Source organism: Labrus bergylta, chromosome 2, assembly GCF_963930695.1.
Source record: "Labrus bergylta chromosome 2, fLabBer1.1, whole genome shotgun sequence".
Classification (NCBI taxonomy): Eukaryota; Metazoa; Chordata; class Actinopteri; order Labriformes; family Labridae; genus Labrus; species Labrus bergylta.
The window spans coordinates 27735263-27762034 of NC_089196.1; the positions used below are offsets into that span (position 1 = coordinate 27735263).

Genomic DNA, 26772 nt, shown 5'->3' on the forward strand with positions numbered 1-26772 from the left:
TATGCCAAATCCACTTCACCATGTTTCTCTAACTCTATTATGTGTCTCTATTCTGTCTACAAAACCCCAAATGATGAGAAAAGTCCATCCTCTCCGTCTTCTGCCTGCTCCACTTTTCAGAAAATGTGTGCTCAAACAGGCCGTTTGGAGATTTTCCCTTCATGACATCACAAAGGGCAGTAACCCCTCCCCCAGGTGGGTGACACTCCCACAGCTAGGTGTTTGTTCTGCCCTCTGAGTCTGCCTTCTCACAGTAAACAATAGGACATGGAGCGAGAAAGCCCGAGTACACCCAAGCCCTTCCAGAGAGGACAGACACAGCTCATTTACATTTAAAGCTACAGACACATGGTACGTTGCATTTGATCTGGGAAGTCGGAAATGTGGAGTTTCCGGTCTGATACGTCATCAGGAACGCCCCTCTGAAGTCAGAATTCCGATCTGGAAAGTCGGACAACCTTCAGTAGGCCGAGTTAAATTCAACATGGCTGCTACGTGCCTCAACAGTAACGTTTAAGCTGTTTAAAAGGGCTATATGTAACTTTCAAAAATACAGCGCTTGTAGTGACACCGCATGGCCGTTAGGCGAACTGCACCAGTAACCTGTTGCTCGCTCTCCCTCGCGTGCTCGTCATACGTGCTCGTACGTACACAAATGAGAATCATCATTGGCCGCGAAACACTGGATATTTACCAGCATAATGTTTACAGAGGAGGTAAGTGGTCATACATGTGAAAGTCTGTGAAGGAGTCTGTGTGTCTGTATTCATTCTCCAAACGAGTGTCTCTGCAGGCACTGGCTGAGAGCAGGAGTGTGTGATGAGTTTGTACTGTTGATCTCTGTAAGCGGAGCGGAGTGAGGAGGACATTGAGAACGTGCATAAAATGTCACTTCCTGGAGCGTTCGCGGAAAAAACTTTTTATTCAGGCAACACAGATAACCAGTGAACATCTACTTTTTCACCTGAGTTAACCGTTCGCTTATTAATGGACGATAAAAAACGATTGATACATGTAAAAAGTTACATATAACCCATTTAAGCTTTTTGAGTAGTTTAGTCAATCACACTGATAGTATTGTGAACATGTTGTCATGTTGTTTCTGTGTGCAAACTATCACATCGTGTGTCGTTATCGTCTGGACAGATAAACACTTTGAAAGCACCAATCAAAGATTTGGATGCACATATCCTTTCTAACATATTCCTTTCTCATCAGCAGCAAATCCACGACCGCTGCATGAACATTTATTAAATAATCATAAAAACTTGTCCTCTTACCTACAACAAGCTGAACAGTGGAAATTTTTGACAATGTAGGCATGAAGCATTTGTATCCTCCCTCATCAGAGACTTTAACTTTGGAGAGTTTCAGTGAGATGTTTCCCTTCTCCAGCTGATCGATGAACACTGATGTTCTTCCACTGAAGGACGGATGTTTTATAGTCTCCAGTTCTTCACCGTGACGCCACACCAGGATAAATCTGGGGTTCAGGTCAGGTCTCGCCCACTCCACAGTGATGTCAAAAGCATTCATGACGGGGTCCAGGTGACATGGCAGAATAACGTCTTCACCCACCAATGAAACTACTGGCTGAGATGGAACGATCACCTCAGACTGAGCTGCAAACAAACAAGGATTCATTTTTTATTCCTACAGCTCAGCAAATGTGAGCCATATGGTGTCATTAGAAGCACAAACTTAAAGGGATACTTCACCCATTTGCATTAAGCTTTGTGTCATTAGATACCTGGTAGTATTTCTGAATGGTCGTGTATCTCTCCCTCATTTTCCCCTCAGATGGGAAATCTTTGTATTTCTAAGTCTGAAAAGGAGCTTCCAGTGATGCAAAATTAAGATTTTTGCATCACAGGAAACTGTTGCGGTTAGCGGGGTGAAACTACAACGCTAGTTCCTGATATTCACAACACAAGACCAGCATGTGGGCAGCAACCGTCTCGCAGCTATATTGCCGCCGCTGCCAGCTCAGCAGTAGAGACATGATGCCTGCCTGTCGGCGGCAGTGAGGACGAGAAGCTGGGGTTGACTGGTAGTGTCGGTGCTCTCACTGTTTGCCTATGGACACAGACATCGAGTCTGTTTTCTGCCAGGAATTTCCAAGAATTCTGGAAGAAATCTCTGAATCAGTTGAGGAAACAGCTTTATGTGTTGAAGTAAATATGTCTGTAAATGTTTTTATTTCTATATTTCTACTGCTATATTGTATATTTTGGAGAAACTGTATCGATCGAATTTCCCTCTGGGATTAATAAAGTATTTCTGATTCTGAACTAGAGGACCTTAGTGGGAGTGGCCTGCGGTGCTGTGCATTCTGGGATTTGGTGTCTTTCATCCACATGAGCCAAAAAGACACTTTCTGCTTTTTCACAGCCAAGAAGGCAACAACTTCAAAATTTATTTCACAATTCTACTAAATATATGACCCAATGTCAATACAGATTCATGTTTCAACGGGTGAAGTATCCCTTTAAACTTCAGTAATTTAAATAACTCTTCATGTCAACATGAACCACACTGTTTGTAATGTTTGCAACTTACCTCTACATGAGTTCATCAGGGCGAGGAAGACAACAGTGTAGAACACCAGGTCAGTGAAGGCACCATGCTGATAGTGAAGGGACCGTCTGTTGGAAACGTGAATCATCCTGGAGCTGTGAAAAGTAAAATACAGCATGATAAAACATTAAAAAAGACGATACTGAGGAGCACTTAAAAAGCCTCTTGCAGGTCGGAGACCACAGTTAATCAAACTGTAGGTAAATAAATGAACGTCAGTATGGGGTGATGGTGACCTCAAAGCCCTCAAGTTAATTTATTAGAATGGTTTATAAACATGATTTTGAAGGGTTGACTTGTTTGGGTTGTCAGAACAGAAATCTGTTTCTGGGTCTCTGAGACTCCACATGTGTTTTAATCATCGTTCTGAAAGTCTGTGATGTGATACGACCTCGTGTGCAAAACTTATCTCTGTGAATTTCTACATTTTCTTATCAAATCATAAACAAAAACATTTGAATTAGTCTTGTTGCACTTGTAAAAAGTTTGTTCAAACCAGCTTGAGGAAAAAATTCCACTTGCACTAACCTGAATCAATAACCCTTAATTAGCTACTAGTGAGTATTTTTAACTGCCCAGCTTGTAAGAAGTTGTTTATAATTCATATTAGTGGAACAAATAAACTGGACACTGAGCGTACATTCAGTTAAATATCATCAACGGACACATTTCTGCTTTAATAATCATATTTTATCAAAGTTTAGCTGCAGAACAGCTCAGAGAAGCAAAAAAGCCGCGGTAAACATCCACTGCACTCACTGACGGTCTTTGTGCTATTTCTTCTTTTTAGTTACTAACAAGAACACATGCAGTGACCATTGCTTCATATATGTAAGGGGACATATTGTGAAAAATCAACTTTGACAGTATTTGTGGACATTTATTTGGGTAACCTGAGCAGTGTTTCCCCTACCATTATATTAGGGGGGCGGCCCGCCCCCCTCTGAAGGTTTTTTTTTTTAAGATTCATTTTTGGGCTTTTTGTGCCTTTATTGTAGAGATAGGATAGTGGATAGAGTCGGAAATCAGGAAAAGAAGTCATTTAAGGATACCTTTCCGTGCAACCAGAACCGCTGTATTATAAGGCTCTGTGTTCAACATCGCTAAATTGCCAAAAAAAATCCCTCTTGAATCCTGCGGAGGGTTAAGACAGCACAAGAGAGCAGAATCACATCAGCTTCAGAGCAAGAGAGAGAGAGAGAGAGAGAAAGAGAGAGAGAGAGAGAGAGAGAGAGGGAGGGGGAGCGATAAGTTCCACTGTCCGTACATGCATCAAAACTGAAGTTTCTCCTGGCTCCGTTTTAAAAATGTTAATGTACAGCTGCTTGCTGCCGATTCTGTGCTGAACTCCAATAAATAACAGAATATCTGTTAATGTAGGCCTACAGCTGCTTGCTGATGTTTCAGTATTAAACAGTACTGAACTTTTCTAAACGTGAGGCGTACTCCTGTTGTTGTTTATGTCTGTGTACGTTCGAGCATAAATTGAGCAGATTAAAGTTGTTTGTTGCAAAAACTAGATTCATTTAGAGGGAAAAACACATTTGCTATAAATACAACTCAATAGATACAAGACAGATAAAATAAGAGTATGATCAAAATAAAATGTTGTTTTATGCTGAACGGGTGTTTTTTTATATTGTGGAGATTTCTTTGTGTACCACCACAGGGAGTCCTGTGTACTACCATAGTTTGAGAACCACTGATTTAAAGAGACACACACACCAAAACGGAGCGTTCTGAGAGAGCTGATTTATACAGGGTCACAAATCTCCTCTGGTGCTTGATTCATGTTATATTTTGACCAAAGAACAGCAAAGATGTTTCATTTAGACCACAGGGGAATGTTTGAAAAGGTGGAGAAGGGGGATGATATGTCCTCTTGAAACACAAACCAGATGCCATGCATCCAGGTTTCTAGCTGTGTCTAATTTGAAACCCCTGTCCCTGGCTAAGCTTTGAGATAAATCCTCAGGAGGTGTGAGCATGAATGTCTGTATGACCCTCTCTGTATAATTATTAACAAGTCCTCCTGTGTCCTTCACTCTGCACGTTTTAAACAAACATGCTTCTCACACACACATGACCGAAATACAAATACAAATATGCACAAACAGGACTTGTGGACATGCATTAATTTTGTTTTTTTGTACACCGGGGGTTCTTTTAACTAAGTGCAGCAGTACTTTAGAGTCTTTAGAGGTTGTCTAAATGGATTTAGTTATAAAACATGTGAATAATAAATTCACATGTAACTTTTTGTAAAAGTGATTGAAGAGAGGGATAATTGTAGATACAGCTCATGCACTTTGTCATTTACATATAGATTAGTATAACAATACTTTGATTTTGATTATTTTCAATTAGAAAAGTCCAAGTTATTCTTGTGAAACACAATAAAGATGAAACGCTTCATTTTATGTGTTGGTGTAGATGGCAAAGGCCGTGATGGAGGACTTTCCGGCATTGCCAGTTATGTCCTTTGGGACATCCAAGAAGGAGATGGCATTTGAGAGGACAAAGCTTGCACTATCTTTACTCAGTGGTTCAGGTAAGAAAGTAATCTCCCCTTTAAATGATATTAAAGGTTTGAGTTTTGTTGTATAACTGATAAACTTGTTTTCTCTCTAACACATCTAAACAAACTACAGCCTCTGAAAATGAGTTCACAAAATGCAGCTTTTCATAGTCCCCAGAATCATTGATTTCTTAATCTTAATGAATCATTGATTTCTGTATGCATGGAAGCTGATGGGAAGCTGAGTGACAGACAGATAGCTAGGAGCAGGGGGAGTCTGAGGCTATCTGCTGAGTGGATGATCTGTGTTAAATTGTGGCATCATCAGAAGTTTTTGAATTCAATTGTTTTACAAATAAAAAAATTTCAATTGTGTTTGTAAGATGACAATACAAATAAATAATATCAGAAATATGAAAAGAATATGCATTTCTGCTATTGTAGAAAAAAAGATTTGCAATAATTGGGAGAATAGAAATCAGGCTTGTTGTAGACTGTTTCTTGCAGTTATTTGTGATGAGTATATGCCAATACTAAGTCTTCAGATAGATACCGCTGCACAATGCACATTCAGTACTTTGGAGTTGATTTAGTCGGTCCAATGGATATTGACAACTGAATTACTCTGCAATTCATAAATAAAAAGAAAACCAACATTCAAGATGTTCCTTCATTTATCTCTAAATGTAAATAAAACATGTAAAATAACAAACATGCTCTCAAGACCGAAGCCTTAACACTGTTTCAATGTCCTCTCTCCTTTGAATCCATGGATTTAGTGTTGATTGTTTCAATAAAAACTTTGCCTGATTTAGCTTAAGTACACTCAATCTGCAGTTGAGCTCATTGTTTGCTTCATATTGACTTTTATTTGAGCTACTATCGTGAAAATTTCAGTTTTAAAAAGGGTTAAAAATGTAATGGCAGCCAGACAAATTTTAAGGAGCCATTTAAAGTTCTTGTATGTGTTTACATGTTAAAAAAAGTGTCAATCTGGTGTATAAACCAGCTTCACCAGTATTAACATTAGTATTATTGTCCAAGTAGCAAATGATCTTAATCCTGATCCAGTTAACAAGCTACATATCATTTTACAGAAACAAAGCTGCCAATAAACTTAAAAATGTACACATCATGTGACTGAATATGATTTTATTTTCTGCCAGTGTTTGACATGAACAACCACTGTGCTATGTGCTCGACCTCAAAGCCCCCAGGATCAGGGCCTCCAACTACTGACAGGGTGAGTGGTTGTTGCTGTGTGTTCTTTATAATTTATGGTTTATCCTATGATAAAACTGTAAATTAAAATGTGTGGTTTTAGATGCACAACCGCTCTGTGATATTTATTTATTTCCAATATGTACTAAAAGTGAACAGAGAGAAGACACAAAATAATGTGCAATTACATCTGATTTTGACAATTCTGACCATGTCGAATGTCAACAGATGAAATGAATACTCAAATGTATGTTGACTTCTTTTAAGAGTTAATTTTTATAGTGTTTAATAAGTTTATACAGTGACAATAAGAGGGTTATGAGAGGATTCTAGATTTAAGTTTAGTCAGTAAGAGGACAAAGGATTTCCAAACTGGTTATGGTTTTCCACCTTGAAACAGGGTTATTGACTCTTCAGAATCAGAATAAAAGCACAAGATCTCCTGCTGACGGCTTAAAAAGAATAAGATAAAAATATAAAAAGCAATAAAAAATATATAATAGAATATAAAACACAAAATGTGCAATGGAGGAGTTGTGCAGATATGTGCATGATTTGCAGTCTAAAACAGAGTGCAATGTAAACAGAAAATATAGAAGTCCAGTGAGCGTTAATGTAACGCATCAAATCAGTTTCAGTCTTCACATTACTGTCATGTATTGAGCTCAACTGTACTTTTGACACAAACCGGGAGCACTTCTATACAGAGATGTTCCTAAATCAAAATGTGGTCTTAAAGGCTGAATGTGCGACATTTTACACACACTGTAAATAAAGCAGAAATCCAGTATATCCTCTGTAAATAACGCTGTGAGTCATGACTGTCTACAATGAGTGCCTATAACTAGAAATGTTTCTCTATTGCACAAGATTCTCTATTCCTGACAAGTTGATAAAGGTTTGCACATTTTATTTTACAGATACAGTGTGACACATGTGAAAGATGGTACCATGAGCAGTGCCTAGCCATGGATGAAGAAAAACTCCAACATGCAAGAGTGAACGATTGGGATTGTAGATAGTAGTTGGTGTTCAGAGTCTTTGTAATTTCATATGTATGTTATTTGAAAATGTTAATGTTTATAAGAAATGTAAAAACAATGTCAAAAGTAATTTTGTATTTTTGACTGATTATTCATATTTGAAAAATGCTTGTTTGTGTGTTTATTGCAAAGTATTAAAAGTTCAACATGTAGCTGTGACAGAGCGAATCAAAATTGGTACTGTCACATTGAAAACACTGCAGAGAGCTGTGTCATAGTACCTGTGCATGAAGTCAAAGAGGATTAAGTCCAACCATAGCATTTACCATAAAGATCAGAATACGTGAGCACTTCAAATTTAGTGGCGACTCACTTCCCCATTTAAACTCGAGGAGCGGCTGGTTTAGTTGTGCAGTGTTTAGTTTCACTTTCATTTGCATAGTAAAATTAGCGATAAAATGAATTTAACAATATTTAAACATAAACGGACAGTTTGTCATTAGGTAGACTTAAATGTTTTATATAAAGACCGGAGTAAAAGACTAAAATCAAAACCAGCTGCTGGTTATAATCGGACTCGGAGGTATTTTATCTGAATATATTGACTCATACAAATAATATGAATATAGGCTACATGTATTTTAAACATAATGTTGTCCCGTAAACACATCATGGGAGCATCTGTTGCACAAAGAAAACAGAAAGTCTAGTCTGCGTGTTTAATCTTTAAACAAAGAGAAATTGTTTTTCAGCGTGTTATAAACCCAAAATGAACAAAATTAATTCAAACATATTCAAACCTGTTGGATGGTTGTGGAAGTCTACCGAGGACTCTGATGGGTTAAAGTCTGATAAAAAGAAATAAGCGGATCCTCAGATCCAAGGGCGTAACTTTAAGTTGGACATTGTGGGGGGGTTGAGATTTCCGCCTGTGAAGCAGATCTGAGGACAGAGACAGGAGAAGACAGAGAGAGAGAGAGAGAGAGAGAGAGAGAGAGAGAGAGACAGAGAGAGAGAGAGAGAGAAAGAGAGAGAGAGATAGATAGAGAGAGAGAGAGAGAGAGAGAGACAGAGAGAGAGAGAGAGACAGAGAGAGAGAGAGAGATAGAGAGAGAGAGAGAGAGAGAGAGATCAGCAGAGGACGAGATAGAAACCTTGCAGACACTACTGATTAAACTGAAATGTGTGAGATTGTTGGAAGACATTTTGTTATATAACAACAAACTAATGGTAAAATAGATGCATTTTACTTTTTTATCATCATCTAATCACAACATTTTTGGGGGGGGCTTTAATGTAGAGATAGGACAGTGGATAGAGTCGGAAATCAGGGAGAGAGAGCGGGGAATGACATGCGGGAAAGGAGACTGCGGTTAAGTCAGCCGCTCCTCGAGTTTACCTGGGGAAGTGAGAAAGTGGATTTCACAAAAAGTGCAGTCATAGTATTTCATAGTATCTGTGCATGTAGTCTAACAAGTACTAAGTCTAACCATATCAGAATCATGGTGTACTTTTCTTTCTTCTTTCTTACAAGACATCAAAGTCAGAAAAAAAACTCATTATAGTGATTTATTATGGACTTTGACAGTGGATTTCTCAAAAAGTACACAGTAAAAGTACTTCATAGTACCTGTGCATGTAGTCCAGGAAGTAATAAGTCTAACCATATCAGAATAATTTTCAACTTATGGAAGAAAATATATTTTTATATTTTTTTCCCAGGAAAACACCTTATTTTGAAAAACGGAAGTTATCTCAGACTTGCAGTATTATTCTCAAACTAATTTCACAGACCTCCTAAACTATTCCCTGAACAGTATTTTGTTTGCTCCCGTTTCATACACGTGTATCTCATCGCCAGTTTTATGGTAAGACTTCGGCATTTATCACTTTTGCCTGGAAAAGGAGATTAATAACAGACTCGCTCTCTCTGTCTGTTACTCCTGCTCGCTCTGCAGTCCAGAGCATTTACCATAAAGATCAGAATACGTGAGCACTTCAAATTTAGGGGCGGCTCACTTCACCAGGTAAACTCGAGGAGCGGCTGACTTAACCGCAGTACTAAAAAGGTGTGTTCACGTTTCATCGGCTTTATGAGCTTCAGTGGACGTGACCGTTCATACCGTTCAGTGAAGGATTAAAGGCTTCAGAACTTCAGTAAAGTTAGAAAGATATTCACAGATTCAGCTTTCACTCACAGTAATGTAGACTGCTGGTGTTATGTCGAGAAATGCACCCCTCGCGGAAGTGTCTTAAAACGGTCTCATATTTCTGCGGGCAGATCTGTGACGACAAAGTAGACTATGTACAGTTTACACTTGATAAACGTAAAGTGTCCTTATTGTTCTGACCTGCAAACACTGTTTGACTCTAATGTGTTTGTAGAGGAAATTTAAAGATGGATGTAAAATCCATCAGTGTAGAAAAGTGTCCTGAAAGGTGCGCATGCAATTCTCTCCATAACACCTGTTGCGACCCTAACCCTCCAAGACAGTCTAGACCAGTGATTCTCAACTGGAGGGTCGGGACCCAAAGGTGGGTCGGGAGCTGTTTTCAGTGGGTCATGTTCCTGGAAAAAACCTTTTCTCAAACAGTCTGTCAAGCGGTTTTTTAAACATGTTTGTTTATATCTTCCATCAGGTGTTTTGCATCATCTGAGCTATAACATTTGACAGAACCTGCAAACCTAAAAAACTGCACAAATTTTCATTAAATAAATCTGATTGGTTGAAAAATAAAATTTGGTTTATGGTTTTTCAGGGAGGAGTTGGTGTTGGGTCCTGAGGCTAGACAAGTTGAGAACCACTGGTCTTGACCCCTCTCAGGGACCGTCTGCAAATTGCAACACCAAAACAAAAAGATGTTAAAAAAATATTCAATTATTCATCCTGGAAAGGTGAATTAACTGTAAATAAAATCACTGTATACATATATGATCTCATGTTGTTTGTACTACACTTCTTAATTCGGAAGAATATGCTTTATCAAAACTCATTTTGAGTAATTTTTGGCAGAAATAATTTTCAATAAATCCCATTTATAAGCTGTAGAGTGAAAAAGGTCATTAGGTCGGGGGTTATGTGATGCAGGCCTCGATGCCCTCTCCTCCTCTTTCCTGCTGCAGCTGAGAGTATGACTGTGTTTAAGCACTCTGTCAGTGTTACAGCTGCAGAATGAGAGATGTTTGAGGGTTCATATCCAGACAGAAAAAATAACTCAGTCCCTTCTGAATTTTGCAAAATATGTACATAAGAGTATGTGTGTTTGTCTTTGTGATCGTAAGTGTTTTTGTTCAATTAGTGCACAATTATTGAGGGATCACGTTGACATGCTTTTATTCTCTCTATACAGACAGAAAGCTGCAGATAATGAACAGGAGAAGAGAGAGAGAGAGAGAGAGAGAGAGGGATCAGCAGAGGTATAGATAGAAACCTTGCAGACACTACTGATTAAACTGAAATGTGTGAGATTGTTGGAATATTTATACATATATATATATAAATATATATATAAAGTAATGGTAAAATAGATGCATTATACTTTTTATAATAATCTAATCATAACATTTTTAACAATAGTGTGAGAACAGGAAGTTCTTAGGTGTTTAAAACAGACATCCCCTAAATATTTTTGTTGTTTAACAATGTGGTCTCACGTACTGTAGGTGTTATTACCTATTTTCGCCACAAGATGGAGTGTACTACTTTGTGAGTCCTTCTGTGTTTATTTCTGCATTTATTTGGATGTAAATAAGGAGACCACTCTGAATACAATGATATCAAAATAGAGGTATCAAAAAAAAGCCCCACAAAGTCTTCAGACCAACCACATCGTACTAAGCTAGATTTAATAAAAAATAAACAAATAGTTTGACACAGTGACAGTTGATAAGAGGTAAACAGTGCAGAATTACATCGCAAAAAACTGAATCTGAAAATGTGAATTAATAATAATAATAATAATAATAATAAATTGTATTTATAAGCGCCTTTCAAGACACACAAGGACACTGTACAACAATCAACATTTAAAAACAGTGATGATAAAAACAGCATACAATAAATAAATGAAATGTAGGACAGTGTAATTACAGTTAAAATGTTAGTGAGTAGGCGATCTTGAACAGATGGGTTTTGAGTCTGGATTTGAAGATGGGGAGAGAGTCAATGTTGCGAATGTCCGGTGGCAGAGAGTTCCAGAGCAGCTGAAAGCTCTGCCCCCCATGGTGCTGAGGCGGGCAAAGGGCACGGTGAGGTGGATGGAGGAGGAGGATCTGAGGGAGCGGGCTGAAGTGGTGATGTAAAGGAGGTCAGACAGATGTGGAGGGGCGAGGTTGTGGATGGCCTTGAAGGTGTACAGGAGGAGACGAAGACGGTTGATGTTTCATAAGTGGAAGTATGCAGACCGGGTAATGTTATTGATATGGGATTTGAATGATAGTGTGCTGTATTATGAGCGTCCATGTAATACAACACATGAATGGTAACCAAAATGCACAGAAATGACATCATCAGACAATAAATGATGAATGAAAGAAGTTGTAAAGTGAGTTTGAGGTACATATTTCATGCTCGCTGTTACGTGTGACCTCAGCTCACTCAGTCACTGAATTTTAAAAATGTCTGCCATGTTGGTGGATGCACAGGTTGGCATTTTGATAAAACTTAGATAAAAAACGTCTAATAATAATTCCACATCTCACTGTTTTCTTTATAATCAGTTTCTGACCCCTCATCCCCTCCTTCTCTACCCTCTCCTAAGCTTCTCTTTGCTCTTCATCCTCTCTCTATCTGCCTTCAGTTTGATTTCTTCTCTCTGGTTCTCCTTTTGCTTCTTCTGTCCTGTTGATCCAGAGACTCCTTTATTTGTTTGCTCCTCCCTATTCTCTGTCTTTGGTCTCTCTTTCTCAGTTTTTGTCTCTTTCTCATCTTCATCACTCACTGCCTCTTGATGTCTCTCTTCCTTCTCCATCTTCTGATCAGTGTTGATGTTTTGGGGCTGTTCCTCTTTCTGTCCTCTACCAAAAGCCTCCTTACTCTGTGTAAATGGTGTATTTAGTGGTTCAATACTTTGTATGACATTTGGTTGAGATTAATCAGTCTCCATGTCCTCCTCCTGCTGCTGTTGTTTTTTTATTAAATTCATATTTTGCCCTTCATGACCCTGTGTTAGCATTTCAGAACTAGCCTCTATCTGCATTCTGCCTTCTTCTGAATTCCTCCTTATATCGTCTCTTTGTTGCTGATCCATATGGAGACCTTCCTCTTGTGTATTTAGTGGTTCAGTACTTTGTATGACATTTGGTTGAGGTTGATCAGTCTCCATGTCCTCCTCCTGCTGCAGGTCCTCCTGACCCTCCACTCCTCTCTCTCTCATTTCTTTATTCATGTCTGAATGTTGTAGCATCAGCTGTTGTTCTCCTCCTTCAGATTCTGATGTTATCTTCTTGTGCTTCTTTTGGGTTTCATATGTGTCAGATTCTTTATCAGTTACAGACTCCTCTTCCTCTCTGTCTGTCCCCTCTACTTTGATCTCCTCTGTGATTCCTTTAGCTTTATGCTGAGCTTCTTGTCTGACAGCTTCTTCTCTTTGATTTTCTTTTCCCTCAGCTTTTCTTTGGGTTTCATCAACAGAAGCTTTTCTGTCAGTCTCTAAACTCTCCTCCCCTCTTCCATTATCCTCCACCATTACCCCCTCTTTAGATTCCTCTCTTTGCTCTCTGACTTTTACCTTTACATCCAGTTGTTGCTCTGCCTGCTTTTCTTCTTCTACTCCTCTAACTTGGTTTAGTATCTCCACAGACTTCCTTTGAGTTGTATCATTGTCCTCTTGTAGACCAGCTTCCTGCCTCTCTTCTTGTCTTTGTTTAATCTCAACCCCTACACCCTCTTTTGATTCTGCTGGCTGGTATTTGGTTTCGTTCTGATCTGGTTCAGATTTTTCTCCCTGGTGTTTCTCTGTCTGAATGTCTTTGTCTGCTAAAACCTCTTGGTTCTTTCTTCCTGTTTCATCTTCATGTTTTTCAAAGTCTGACATCTCTGTACCTTTCATATTAGCTGACACCTTGTTCCCCCACTCATCCTTCTTTTCTTCTGTCTTTTTCACATCCTCACTGCTTTGCTTCTTTTGCTTCTCTGCTTCCTCTTCTGTTATTGTATTAATGTTCAACTGGTTCCCCTCTTTGTTTATTTCTGTTTTATCTTCAGGTTCTGCCTTCCTCCTCTCTTGTTTATCATCTTTGAAGAGACATTGGTCACCATTTACTTCTTGTTGTTTGAGCTCAGGTTCATCTTTGTTTTCTCCTTTCTTTATCTCTGACTGAAGCATCTCTTTGCTCTCCACACTCTCTCCTTCTGACTTCCATTTGATTCCTTTCTCTTCTTGCTTCCTCTGTCCTGTTGATCCTCCTTTTTTCTTTTTCTTTTTCTTTGGTCTCTCCTTCTCAGTTTTTGTCTCTTTCTCGTCTTCTTCACTCATTGTCTCTTGCTGTGTCCCTTCCCTCTCCATCTTCACTGTGTTCTGTTCACTCTCGTCTCCATCATTTGTTTCTCGTCTTTGTCCCTGTTCTTGCTCTTGGTTTGTTTCTTCTTCTTTTAGAATCACAGGTAGATCTGTTTCCTTCATTTCACGTTGTCCTGCTGCAGAGACGATGTCTTTTACCGGCTCTGGTTCTGTCACAAGCTCATCTTCAGTCTCACTCTTTTCTCCTGTAGTGTCAGCATTATTCTCTTCTTCTTCATTAAAAACCTTAAATTCTGATTCATCACTTTTAAGTGTGAGTAGCCATTCTATCACACACTGTTCACTTTCTTTCTGTGCCATCATGGAATCTGTGTTGCTATAAAAGACGGGGACAAATTCATTTTGTCTCCGTCTCCACACAACAAAGATGATCGCAGGAATCAACAGCAAAGCAGCACAGCCAATCACAGCGCCGATGACAACATGAGTAGGAGGAGTAAGGACCACAAAGAAATGATCTGAAATAGAAGAAACATTTGTTTGTATTTACTGTTTATCTTAATAATTACATCATTAAATAATTAATGACTTATATTTACCTGGAATAGTGAGGTGCTTCTCTCTGGTCTGGTTGATCTTCCTCTGTGTGACTCTACAGGTGAACTTCCTCCCATGTCTCTTCTCCACAGTCACTCTGCTGCTGACAGTGTAGAGACCATCAGGACCTCTGACTGTCTCAGTGGGTTCAGCAGAGAGGAGGTTTCCCTCGCCGTCCAGCCAAAGCATCTCTGGCTCTGGATACCAGTCTGCAGACTCACACTCTAACAACACTCCATTGTTGTTTTTGGTCATCTGAACAACAGGTGAGGAGACAGAACCTATAGAGGAGAGAATTCTTACATCGGAAATGTGGAGTTGAAGTCTGATACGTCATCAGGAACGCCCCTCTGAAGTCAGAATTCCGACCTGGAAACTCGGAGAACCTTCAGTAGCTCGAGTTAAATCCAACATGGCTGCTACGTGCATCAACAGTAACATTTAAGATGTTTAAGCTTTGTTGGAGCCAAATGACGTGTTTGTTTTGTGTGATGCTATTTTCCTTATGGTTGTGTGTGTTGGCCCTCTACTGGGCACTGTGTGTAGCCTGGGCAAATGCTGTGGTTAAAGCAACGCTCCAGGTGAGGTGGGACAGGTGACTGAATGGAGGCAAACAGTTTTTATACCGTGTCAGCCTGTCGGAGTTAAACGCATCCAAAGCAGATTTGTTTGTTTTATTTATAGACAGTGGTTTATCATATTTTCCTTTATTGATAAGAAGTTTTTAAAAATAAATGGATTGAAAAATCCAAATCACAACATCAATGGACTGTGTTAATTTCTTTGAGCTAAGCACGCGTCCGAAAGCTTCCACATTCATCCCTCAAGTAACTTTTCCAAACAATATTGGGTTTGTTAAAATTGGTTTGTTAAAATTGGTCACTACAAGCTTTTTGAGTAATTTAGTCAATCACACTGATAGTATTGTGAACATGTTGTCATGTTGTTTCTGTGTGCAAACTATCACGTCGTGTGTCGTTATCGTCTGGACAGATAAACACTTTGAAAGCACCAATGAAAGATTTGAATGCACATATCCTTTCTAACATATTCCTCTCTCATCAGCAACAAATCCACGACCGCTGCATGAACATTTATTAAATAATCATAAAAACATGTCCTCTTACCTACAACAAGCTGAACAGTGGAGGTTTTTGACAATGCAGGCATGAAGCATTTGTATCCTCCCTCATCAGAGACTTTAACTTTGGAGAGTTTCAGTGAGATGTTTCCCTTCTCCAGCTCATCAATGAACACTGATGTTCTTCCACTGAAGGACGGATGTTTTATAGTCTCCAGTTCTTCGCCGTGATGCCACACCAGGATAAATCTGGGGTTCAGGTCAGGTCTCGCCCACTCCACAGTCATGTCAAAAGCATTCATGACGGGGTCCAGGTGACATGGCAGAATAACGTCTTCACCCACTAATGAAACTACTGGCTGAGATGGAACGATCACCTCAGACTGAGCTGCAAACAAACAGGGATTCATTTTTTATTCCTACAGCTCAGCAAATGTGAGCCATATGGTGTCATTAGAAGGACATACTTAAACTTCAGTAATTTAAATAACTCTTCATGTCAACATGAACCACACTGTTTGTAATGTTTGCAACTTACCTCTACATGAGTTCATCAGGGCGAGGAAGACAACAGTGTAGAACAGCAGGTCAGTGAAGGCACCATGCTGATAGTGAAGGGACCGTCTGTTGGAAACGTGAATCATCCTGGAGCTGTGAAAAGTAAAATACAGCATGATAAAACATTAAAAAAGACGATACTGAGGAGCACTTAAAAAGCCTCTTGCAGGTCGGAGACCACAGTTAATCAAACTGTAGGTAAATAAATGAACGTCAGTATGGGGTGATGGTGACCTCAAAGCCCTCAAGTTAATTTATTAGAATGGTTTATAAACATGATTTTGAAGGGTTGACTTGTTTGGGTTGTCAGAACAGAAATCTGTTTCTGGGTCTCTGAGACTCCACATGTGTTTTAATCATCGTTCTGAAAATCTGTGATGTGATACGACCTCGTGTGCAAAACTTACCTCTGTGAATTTCTACATTTTCTTATCAAATCATAAACAAGAACATTTGAATTAGTCTTGTTGCACTTGTAAAAAGTTTGTTCAAACCAGCTTGAGGAAAAAATTCCACTTGCACTAACCTGAATCAATAACCCTTAATTAGTTATTAGTGAGTATTTTTAACTGCTCAGTTTGTAAGAAGTTGTTTATATTTCATATTAGTGGAACAAATAAACTGGACACTGAGCGTACATTCAGTTAAATATCATCAACGGACACATTTCTGCTTTAATAATCATATTTTATCAAAGTTTATCTGCAGAACAGCTCAGAGAAGCAAAAAAGCCGCGGTAAGCATCCACTGCACTCACTGAAGGTCTTTGTGCTATTTCTTCTTTTTAGTTACTAACAAGAACACATGCAGTGACCATTGCTTCATATATGTAAGGGGACATATTGTGAAAAATCCACTTTGACAGTATTTGTGGACATTTATTTGGGTAACCTGAGCAGTGTTTCCCCTACCATTATATTAGGGGGGCGGCCCGCCCCCCTCTGAAGGTTTTTTTTTTTAAGATTCATTTTTGGGCTTTTTGTGCCTTTATTGTAGAGATAGGATAGTGGATAGAGTCGGAAATCAGGAAAAGAAGTCATTTAAGGATACCTTTCCGTGCAACCAGAGCCGCTGTATTATAAGGCTCTGTGTTCAACATCGCTAAATTGCCAAAAAAAATCCCTCTTGAATCCTGCGGAGGGTTAAGACAGCACAAGAGAGCAGAATCACATCAGCTTCAGAGCAAGAGAGAGAGAGAGAGAGAGAAAGAGAGAGAGAGAGAGAGAGAGAGAGAGAGAGAGAGAGAGAGAGAGAGAGAGAGGGAGGGGGAGCGATAAGTTCCACTGTCCGTACATGCATCAAAACTGAAGTTTCTCCTGGCTCCGTTTTAAAAATGTTAATGTACAGCTGCTTGCTGCCGATTCTGTGCTGAACTCCAATAAATAACAGAATATCTGTTAATGTAGGCCTACAGCTGCTTGCTGATGTTTCAGTATTAAACAGTACTGAACTTTTCTAAACGTGAGGCGTACTCCTGTTGTTGTTTATGTTTGTGTACGTTTCGAGCATAAATTGAGCAGATTAAAGTTGTTTGTTGCAAAAACTAGATTAATTTAGAGGGGAAAACACATTTGATATAAATACAACCCAATAGATACAAGACAGATAAAATAAGAGTATGATCAAAATAAAATGTTGTTTTATGCTGAACGGGTGTTTTTTTTATATTGTGGAGATTTCTTTGTGTACCACCACAGGGAGTCCTGTGTACTACCATAGTTTGAGAACCACTGATTTAAAGAGACACACACACCAAAACGGAGCGTTCTGAGAGAGCTGGTTTATACAGGGTCACAAACCTCCTCTGGTGCTTGATTCATGTTATATTTTGACCAAAGAACAGCAAAGATGTTTCATTTAAACCACAGGGGAATGTTTGAAAAGATGGAGAAGGGGGATGATATGTCCTCTTGAAACACAAACTAGATGCCATGCATTCAGGTTTCTAGCTGTGGCTAATTTGAAACCCCTGTCCCTGGCTAAGCTTTGAGATAAATCCTCAGGCGGTGTGAGCATGAATGTCTGTATGACCCTCTCTGTATAATTATTAACAAGTCCTCCTGTGTCCTTCACTCTGCACGTTTTAAACAAACATGCTTCTCACACACACATGACCGAAATACAAATACAAATATGCACAAACAGGACTTGTGGACATGCATTAATTTTGTTTTTTTTACACCGGGGGTTCTTTTAACTAAGTGCAGCAGTACTTTAGAGTCTTTAGAGGTGTCTAAATGGATTTAGTTATAAAACATGTGAATAATAAATTCACTTTTTGTAAAAGTGATTGAAGAGAGGGATAATTGTAGATACAGCTCATGCACTTTGTCATTTACATATTACAAGTATAACAATACTTTGATTTTGATTATTTTCAATTAGAAAAGTCCAAGTTATTCTTGTGAAACACAATAAAGATGAAACGCTTCATTTTATGTGTTGGTGTAGATGGCAAAGGCCGTGATGGAGGACTTTCCGGCATTGCCAGTTATGTCCTTTGGGACATCCAAGAAGGAGATGGCATTTGAGAGGACAAAGCTTGCACTATCTTTACTCAGTGGTTCAGGTAAGAAAGTAATTTCCTCTTTAAATGACATTAAAGGTTTGAGTTTTGTTGTATAACTGATAAACTTATTTTCTCTTCTCACATGAGTTCACAAAATGCAGCTTTTCATAGTCCCCAGAATCATTGATTTCTTAATCTTAATGAATCATTGATTTCTGTATGCATGGAAGCTGATGGGAAGCTGAGTGACAGACAGATAGCTAGGAGCAGGGGGAGTCTGAGGCTATCTGCTGAGTGGATAGGATGATCAGAGTTAAATTGTGGCATCATCAGAAGTTTTTTTCAGCACCAATTCAATTGTTTTACAAATGAAATGTTTTCAATTGTGTTTGTTAGATGACAATACAAATAAATAATATCAGAAATATGAAAAGAATATGCATTTCTGCTATTGTAGAAAAAAAGATTTGCAATAATTGGGAGAATAGAAATCAGGCTTGTTGTAGACTGTTTCTTGCAGTTATTTGTGATGAGTATATGCCAATACTAAGTCTTCAGATAGATTCCGCTGCACAATGCACATTGAGTACTTTGGAGTTGATTAAGTCGGTCCAATGGATATTGACAACTGAATTACTCTGCAATTCATAAATAAAAAGAAAACCAACATTCAAGATGTTCCTTCATTTATCTCTAAATGTAAATAAAACATGTAAAATAACAAACATGCTCTCAAGACCGAAGCCTTAACACTGTTTCAGTGTCCTCTCTCCTTTGAATCCATGGATTTAGTGTTGATTGTTTCAATAAAAACTTTGCCTGATTTAGCTTAAGTACACTCAATCTGCAGTGGAGCTCATTGTTTGCTTCATATTGACTTTTATTTGAGCTACTATTGTGAAAATTTCAGTTTTATAAAGGGTTAAAAATGAAATGGCAGCGAGACAAATTTTAAGGAGCCATTTAAAGTTCTTGTATGTGTTTACATGTTAAAAAAAGTGTCAATCTGGGGGGGGTCACGTGATGCACGGAGGTGAGAGGACGTAGATTTGTCGTCTCCCCAGCGGGTTGATTCTTAATCAATATTTTATAGTATTTTTTGCCGGTCAACTGATTTCCAAAGTGACGACGGTATTGATAATATCTGTGGATAACTTTTTCACGTCGTGTGGGTCGGTTAAAAGGAAAGAAACTCGCAGAAAAGGAAAGTTAACTGCTAATGCTATGCCTGTTGCTGGCCAAGATAACGAGCATGGTGACTCCGATGATGCAGCACGAGAGGCTAACTTGACTGACAGAGAGGAGATGAACGTGCAACGAGATGACTTGATAGTGGATCGAGTTACCACCAATATAGCCACAATGCTGGACAGTAAGCTAGCTGCTATATTCAAACCGGTTAACGAGCTCTCTCAGAAATTTGACACCTTATTTGAGAGGATCGGCGCTGTTGAGCAACGGGTTTCGGACCTGGAGGATACAATACCGCTGGTCACACCGCGAGTGGATACTCTGGAGACTGCACTGAGAAGAGCAACGGATTGTATTGAAAGCATGGAGAACCAAAGCCGACGGCAAAATGTGAGAATTGTTGGACTTAAGGAAGGCATGGAGGGAAAGGAGTCGGTGGGCTTCTTTGAAAAATGGATCCCAGAAATTCTGGGCATATTAGGAGAGCGAATCCGGATCGAGAGAGCCCACCGCACCGGTCCTCCGCTGAGGCTTGGCGGCAAAGATGGTCCGAGAGCTGTTTTGGTGAGGCTACACAACTACACCGACAAGCAGAGAATCTTGTATGCGGCAAGGAACAAGGGCAGGATTAAAGTGGAAGGCCAGGACGTATCTTTCTTCCAGGACTTCTCCGCTGAGGTAGTGAAAAGGAGGAAGGAGTCAGCAAGCGCCCGGAGGAGACTACGTGAGGCTGGTATAAGATACTCATTTGTGTATCCTGCCGTGATCAAAATAACCAACATCAATGGGAAGATGATGTCACTCTCCTGCATGGAAGAAATTAATGACTATATTAAAAAACTGCCAGCTCCATAATGAGCTCGGTAAGGGTACGTACATCATCGCATAGGAGTATGTTGATAAGGTTATTCTAGCTGTGTTGACATTGACCGACCAGGGTTAGATCTTACTATTTGGCTTCTACTGACAACTAGTGGACGAGTCTCCCTTAACATCAGTACACAATAATGAGTCAGCCGTGCCATGTTAAGTTTACGCTGTGAATGCAAATCCTTGAGGAAAACGTCTTTTTGTTAGATGTTTTCATTATTGATACTTCTTGTTTTATTGTGGTGGCTTTGATTGCAGATTTACTGGCACCATATTACTACAACCCAGATGGGGAGGATAGTTTGGGTCACCATCCCCCCCAGCTATACTTTTGCAATGCTTGAGTATGACAAGTTTAGACTTATGTTTGTTTTTTCTTTTGTTTTTTCCCAGTTCCCTTTTGGAACTGGACTGTTCAGGATTCTTAGCGTTAGGTTCAGTTTTTGCTTGGAACTATCTCTGTTCTCTTTTGAAGCTCGCACACGATTTAAAGTCATAGTTTGGTCAGGATCATATGAAGCAGTTATTGTTGGAACACAACATACATATACATTTACCAGTTATAAATGAGTATCAAGATATGTACATGGAATATCCGGGGCTCTAATAATGTTGTTAAGAGGAAATCTGTCCTGAATTCGCTTAAAAAAGAAAAGATTCAGGTAGCATTTTTACAGGAAACGCATCTAACCGATGAGGAACGCAAAAAATATCTTAGGGAATGGGTTGGTCAGGTTCACTTTTCATCTTATTCAACAAATAAGAGGGGTGTGATTATATTACTACACAAAAATCTGCCATTTACTGTTACAGCTTCATTCCAAGATACGGAGGGAAGAATTGTTTTAGTTAAAGGGGTATTATTTGGAGAAGATGTTTTGCTAGGAAATATTTATGCCCCTAATGCTCAAGATGGAGCTTTCTTTGCTCTGTTATTTAGTCAGCTGGCTGAAATGGACTGTCCAAATATGATAATAGGAGGAGATTTTAATTGTAGTTTATCTCCGTCATTGGATAGACTTCCACCTCAAAACAGTCAGTCCAGTAATGCACGGGCAGTCCTGAACATTATTAAGGAATTTGATCTTCTAGATGTGTGGAGGCATTTCAATCCTTTGTCAAAAGGCTACACATTTCAATCTCTTCCCCATTCTTCAGCGTCACGTATTGACTATATATTTGTGTCCAAATGTTTATCTCATTTGATAGAACACTCAGATATAGGTCACATCGCTCTCTCAGACCATACACCTGTCACTATGTTAATGCAACCTCTAAGACCTATTGAACGCTCATTTTCTTGGAAAATGGATACTTTATTATTCATGGATAGCAACTTTATTACATTTTTGGAAGAACAAACAGACTTATTTTTAGAGTTTAACGATAAAGATGGGGCAGACCCAAGAATTCTGTGGGAGGCATTTAAAGCCTATATGAGAGGTATGATTATTTCATATTCAAGCCGGAAGAAAAAAGAGCGGGTTGCCGAACAAACTAAGATCGAAAATAAAATAAAAAAGCTTGAAGAAAACTACTATAGAACTAAATTAGATGAGGTCTTAACTGAACTAAAGGCAACCAGGATAACGTTGCAGAATCTGATAACAAGAAAAGCAGAAAAGGACATTCTCTTTGCCAAACAAAGACTCTTTGAATTTGGCAACAAACCAAACCGCCTACTAGCACGCCTAGCAAAGAATGCCCCAATAAAGAACTTTATCTCAGCTATACAGGACGAAAATAGTCAATGACAAACAAATAACCTTCGGATTAATGATGCATTTAAAAGGTTCTATGAAAAGTTATATAGTTCTGAAAGCGATGTGAATAAGCTCGAGGAAGGGTTCTTCTTAAACAGTTTGACAATCCCGCAACTATCAGAAGATCAGGCTAATCTTTTGGAAGGCCCCATCTCCTTATTTGAAATCGATACAGCCATATCCTCACTCCAATCCGGGAAGTCGCCCAGGGCGGACGGATTTCCGGTTGAGTTTTTTAAAACACTAAAAGATAAGATCAATAAATTATTACATAGAGTTTTCAATACATCTATTGAGGACTCAAAACTCCCAGAATCAATGTATTTGGCCAATATAACACTTATATTAAAGAAAAAGAAAAATCCAGAACTCTGCTCCTCATACCGACCAATCAGTCTACTTGGAGTGGACACAAACATTTTATCTAAAGTATTGGCTCGCAGGTTAGAACGGGTAATGACTCATATCGTGGGTGCAGATCAGACCGGTTTTATAAAGGATCGAATGTCATGTCACAATACAAGACGCTTATTTAACATCATTCATTATCTCAATCATTGCCAAATTCCTGGAGCAATTATATCAATGGATGCTGAAAAAGCCTTTGATCGGGTTGAATGGGAATACATGTTTGACATTTTGAAGAGATTTGGCTTTCAAACCAACTTTCTAGGCTGGGTGAAACTTCTGTACAAGAAGCCCACAGCTTCTGTCCTGACAAACGGTCTTATTTCAACATCTTTCAAGTTGTCAAGAGGTACAGCCCAAGGCAGTCCTCTGTCCCCGCTTCTGTTTGCCCTGGCTATAGAGCCGTTAGCAATAGCTATTCGACAAAATATTAATATTAAAGGAACAATGATCGGTACAAAGCAAAACAAGATTTTGTTGTATGCAGATGATGTCCTGTTGACCTTAACAGACCCGAGTGTGTCAGTACCTGCTGTCATAGAATGTGTTAAAGAATTTGGACTAATATCTGGATACAAAGTTAATTTTGACAAATCTGAGATAATGCCCCTGGTGAGCGATAGGCGTGTTGAACCTGATTTTGTTAGACCATTTCGCTGGGCCCCTGATGGTTTCAGTTATCTGGGAATAAAAGTCACGCCAAAACTCAATCAACTGTATAGTGAAAACATTTACCCGTTGACTAAGCACTTGAAAGAAAATATGATGAGATGGAGGAATCAGCCCATTTCCTTTCTTGGTAGGATCAATCTCATTAAGATGACTATTCTCCCTAAGATAATTTATCCTGTATCTATGCTTTTTGTAATTTTAAGGACAGAAGATATTAGAGATATTAATAAAGCAATATCAGACTTCATTTGGGCAGGAAGGAAACCCAAAATAAAATTATAGAAGTTACAACTCACTAAAGAAAAAGGTGGGTGGGGTCTACCTAAAGTAGAAAATTATGTTATGTCAATACATGCCAGGATTATTTCTTCATGGGTGGTTGGAAACACTGGGTTGCCTTGGCTTGAAATAGAGGCCATAATGTGTAAACCTTTTTCCCCTATAAATTTATTAGACAAACGACTGAAGGAATTACCAATTCTAGTTAAGGACAACTTGTTAATAACCAAGATCATAAGGATGTGGAGAAGCTTAAAGGCAATGTTTAAGGAAAACTATCCCTTGAATGCGCTTACAACATTGGTGGACAATCCAGATTTATCAGTGGAGGGGGCAGGGCCTAACTATAAACAGTGGCAGGAAGCAGGCTTAAAAAGGGTACATGATCTTTGCAGTAATGGAATTTTCAAAACGTTTGACTCTCTGAGAGATCAGTACAATATACCTACCAAGGACTTTTACAAATATCTACAAGTCAGGCACTATGTATTGAAGAAGGCAAATACCCTCAATTTCTTTAGTGGTTCGCATATGCTGGAAAGATTTTTCTTGGATCATACAAAAAATGAACATTTTGTATCAAGGTTTTACTCTGAGCTACAGAATTTGGATGTGGATAAACTTGCTTCCTTAAGAACATCATGGTCGGCGCTGCTGAAGATGGTTATAGATAAAGATACATGGGAAGAAATTCTGATGTTACCCTCCAAGATTTCAATCTGTAATAGATATAAGGAGATGCAATACAATATCTTGCATAATGTTTATATATCTCCATATGTTTATAGTAAGTTCACAACAGGAGCTTCCCCAATTTGTTCCAAATGCAAAGCTAATACTGGAACTAGAATGCATTGTCTTTGGGAGTGTGAAAAAATTAAATTATTTTGGAAAGCAGTATGTGGAGAAATAGGCACGGTGATAGGACAACAACTGCCTCCTGGCCCACTTCTATGCCTCCTAGGAAGTCTACCGAACATTTTGAGGGAACATAAGGACGTAATCCAATTTCTTTTAATGTTGGCTAGGAAGGCTATAATGACAAAATGGGTTGGGGATGAATCCCCTACTGTTCACTTGTGGAAATCTCTGATATCTGATGTTGTGATGTTAGAAAAGTTAAGATACTGTATTAGTGGAAAGACTCATCTCTTTAAAAGGAAATGGGAGAAGCCCTTGAATCTTCTAAATGTTAAGTGCAACTTATCATAATGATCCCTGAATGATTATCTTGCTATTATACAACATCATTGTTAATCACATGTATACTATACTGATGGATGCTGAATGTGACTACTGGACCAACTATGCAATTATTTTGCTAAAGTGCACTGAGCTGTTATTGTTTTGTGTTTGAAAATCAATAAAAAATAAAAATAAAAATAAAATAAAAAAAGTGTCAATCTGGTGTATAAACCAGCTTCACCAGTATTAACATTAGTATTATTGTCCAAGTAGCAAATGATCTTAATCCTGATCCAGTTAACAAGCTACATATCATTTTACAGAAACAAAAATGCCAATAAACTTAAAAATGTACACATCATGTGACTGAATATGATTTTATTTTCTGCCAGTGTTTGACATGAACAACCACTGTGCTATGTGCTCGACCTCAAAGCCCCCAGGATCAGGGCCTCCAACTACTGACAGGGTGAGTGGTTGTCGCTGTGTGTTCTTTATAATTTATGGTTTATCCTATGATAAAACTGTAAATTAAAATGTGTAGTTTTAGATGCACAACCGCTCTGTGATATTTATTTATTTCCAATATGTACTAAAAGTGAACAGAGAGAAGACACAAAATAATGTGCAATTACATCTGATTTTGACAATTCTGACCATGTCGAATGTCAACAGATGAAATGAATACTCAAATGTATGTTGACTTCTTTTAAGAGTTAATTTTTATAGTGTTTAATAAGTTTATACAGTGACAATAAGAGGGTTATGAGAGGATTCTAGATTTAAGTTTAATCAGTAAGAGGACAAAGGATTTCCAAACTGGTTATGGTTTTCCACCTTGAAACAGGGTTATTGACTCTTCAGAATCAGAATAAAAGCACAAGATCTCCTGCTGACAGCTTAAAAAGGACAAGATAAAAATATAAAAAGCAATAAAAAATATATAATAGAATATAAAACACAAAATGTGCAATGGAGGAGTTGTGCAGATATGTGCATGATTTGCAGTCTAAAACAGAGTGCAATGTAAACAGAAAATATAGAAGTCCAGTGAGCGTTAATGTAACGCATCAAATCAGTTTCAGCCTTCACATTACTGTCATGTATTGAGCTCAACTGTACTTTTCACACAAACCGGGAGCACTTCTATACAGAGATGTTCCTAAATCAAAATGTGGTCTTAAAGGCTGAATGTGCGACATTTTACACATACTGTAAATAAAGCAGAAATCCAGTATATCCTCTGTAAATAACGCTGTGAGTCATGACTGTCTACAATGAGTGCCTATAACTAGAAATGTTTCTCTATTGCACAAGATTCTCTATTCCTGACAAGTTGATAAAGGTTTGCACATTTTATTTTACAGATACAGTGTGACACATGTGAAAGATGGTACCATGAGCAGTGCCTAGCCATGGATGAAGAAAAACTCCAACATGCAAGAGTGAACGATTGGGATTGTGGATAGTAGTTGGTGTTCAGAGTCTTTGTAATTTCATATGTATGTTATTTGAAAATGTTAATGTTTATAAGAAATGTAAAAACAATGTCAAAAGTAATTTTGTATTTTTGACTGATTATTAATATTTGAAAAATGCTTGTATGTGTGTTTATTGCAAAGTATTAAAGGTTCAACATGTAGCTGTGACAGAGCGAATCAAATTGGTACTGTCACATTCAAAACACTGCAGAGAGCTGTGTCATAGTACCTGTGCATGAAGTCTAAGAAGTAATAAGTCCAACCATATCAGAATCATTGTCTACTTATGGAAGAATTATGTTTTTACAAGACATCAAAGTCATAAAAAAGAGTCATTATAGTGATTTATTATGGACTTTGACAGTGGATTTCTCAAAAAGTACACAGTGAAAGTACTTCATAGTACCTGTGCATGTA

General features: G+C 38.5%; 1 protein-coding gene, 1 long non-coding RNA gene and 1 other non-coding gene across 3 annotated transcripts; 2 read left to right on the forward strand and 1 right to left on the reverse strand.

The window, feature by feature from the left end:
• Nucleotides 1-4747: 4747 nt before the first annotated feature.
• Nucleotides 4748-7429, forward strand: LOC136181305 (uncharacterized). The gene is made up of 3 exons (XR_010667660.1): nt 4748-5128; nt 6262-6338; nt 7237-7429. It is a non-coding gene; the product is annotated as an uncharacterized lncRNA (long non-coding RNA).
• Nucleotides 7430-14319: 6890 nt separating this feature from the next.
• Nucleotides 14320-18018, reverse strand: LOC136177402 (butyrophilin subfamily 1 member A1-like). The gene is made up of 3 exons (XM_065950547.1): nt 15978-18018; nt 15486-15827; nt 14320-14639 (listed from the first exon to the last, which is right to left on the reverse strand). The coding sequence occupies exons 1-3, from the start codon at nt 16111-16113 to the stop codon at nt 14335-14337; spliced, it is 783 nt and encodes a 260-aa protein (XP_065806619.1). The 5' UTR covers nt 16114-18018; the 3' UTR covers nt 14320-14334.
• A 260-nt stretch (nt 18019-18278) lies between these two features.
• Nucleotides 18279-26472, forward strand: LOC109975125 (uncharacterized). Its single transcript, XR_010667662.1, has 3 exons — nt 18279-18566; nt 25267-25343; nt 26242-26472. It is a non-coding gene; the product is annotated as an uncharacterized protein (transcript).
• The last annotated feature ends 300 nt before the right edge of the window (nt 26473-26772 follow it).

What these genes read in the sequence shown, in the direction of transcription:
- LOC136177402 (XM_065950547.1), bottom strand. Translation starts at nt 16,113, where the DNA reads ATGCTGTATTTTACTTTTCACAGCTCCAGGATGATTCACGTTTCCAAC. An exon ending in CCTGATGAACTCATGTAGAG is followed by an intron (nt 15,828 to 15,977) that starts GTAAGTTGCAAA and finishes GTTTGTTTGCAG; the next exon opens with CTCAGTCTGAGGTGATCGTT. An exon ending in CACTGTTCAGCTTGTTGTAG is followed by an intron (nt 14,640 to 15,485) that starts GTAAGAGGACAT and finishes TCTCCTCTATAG; the next exon opens with GTTCTGTCTCCTCACCTGTT.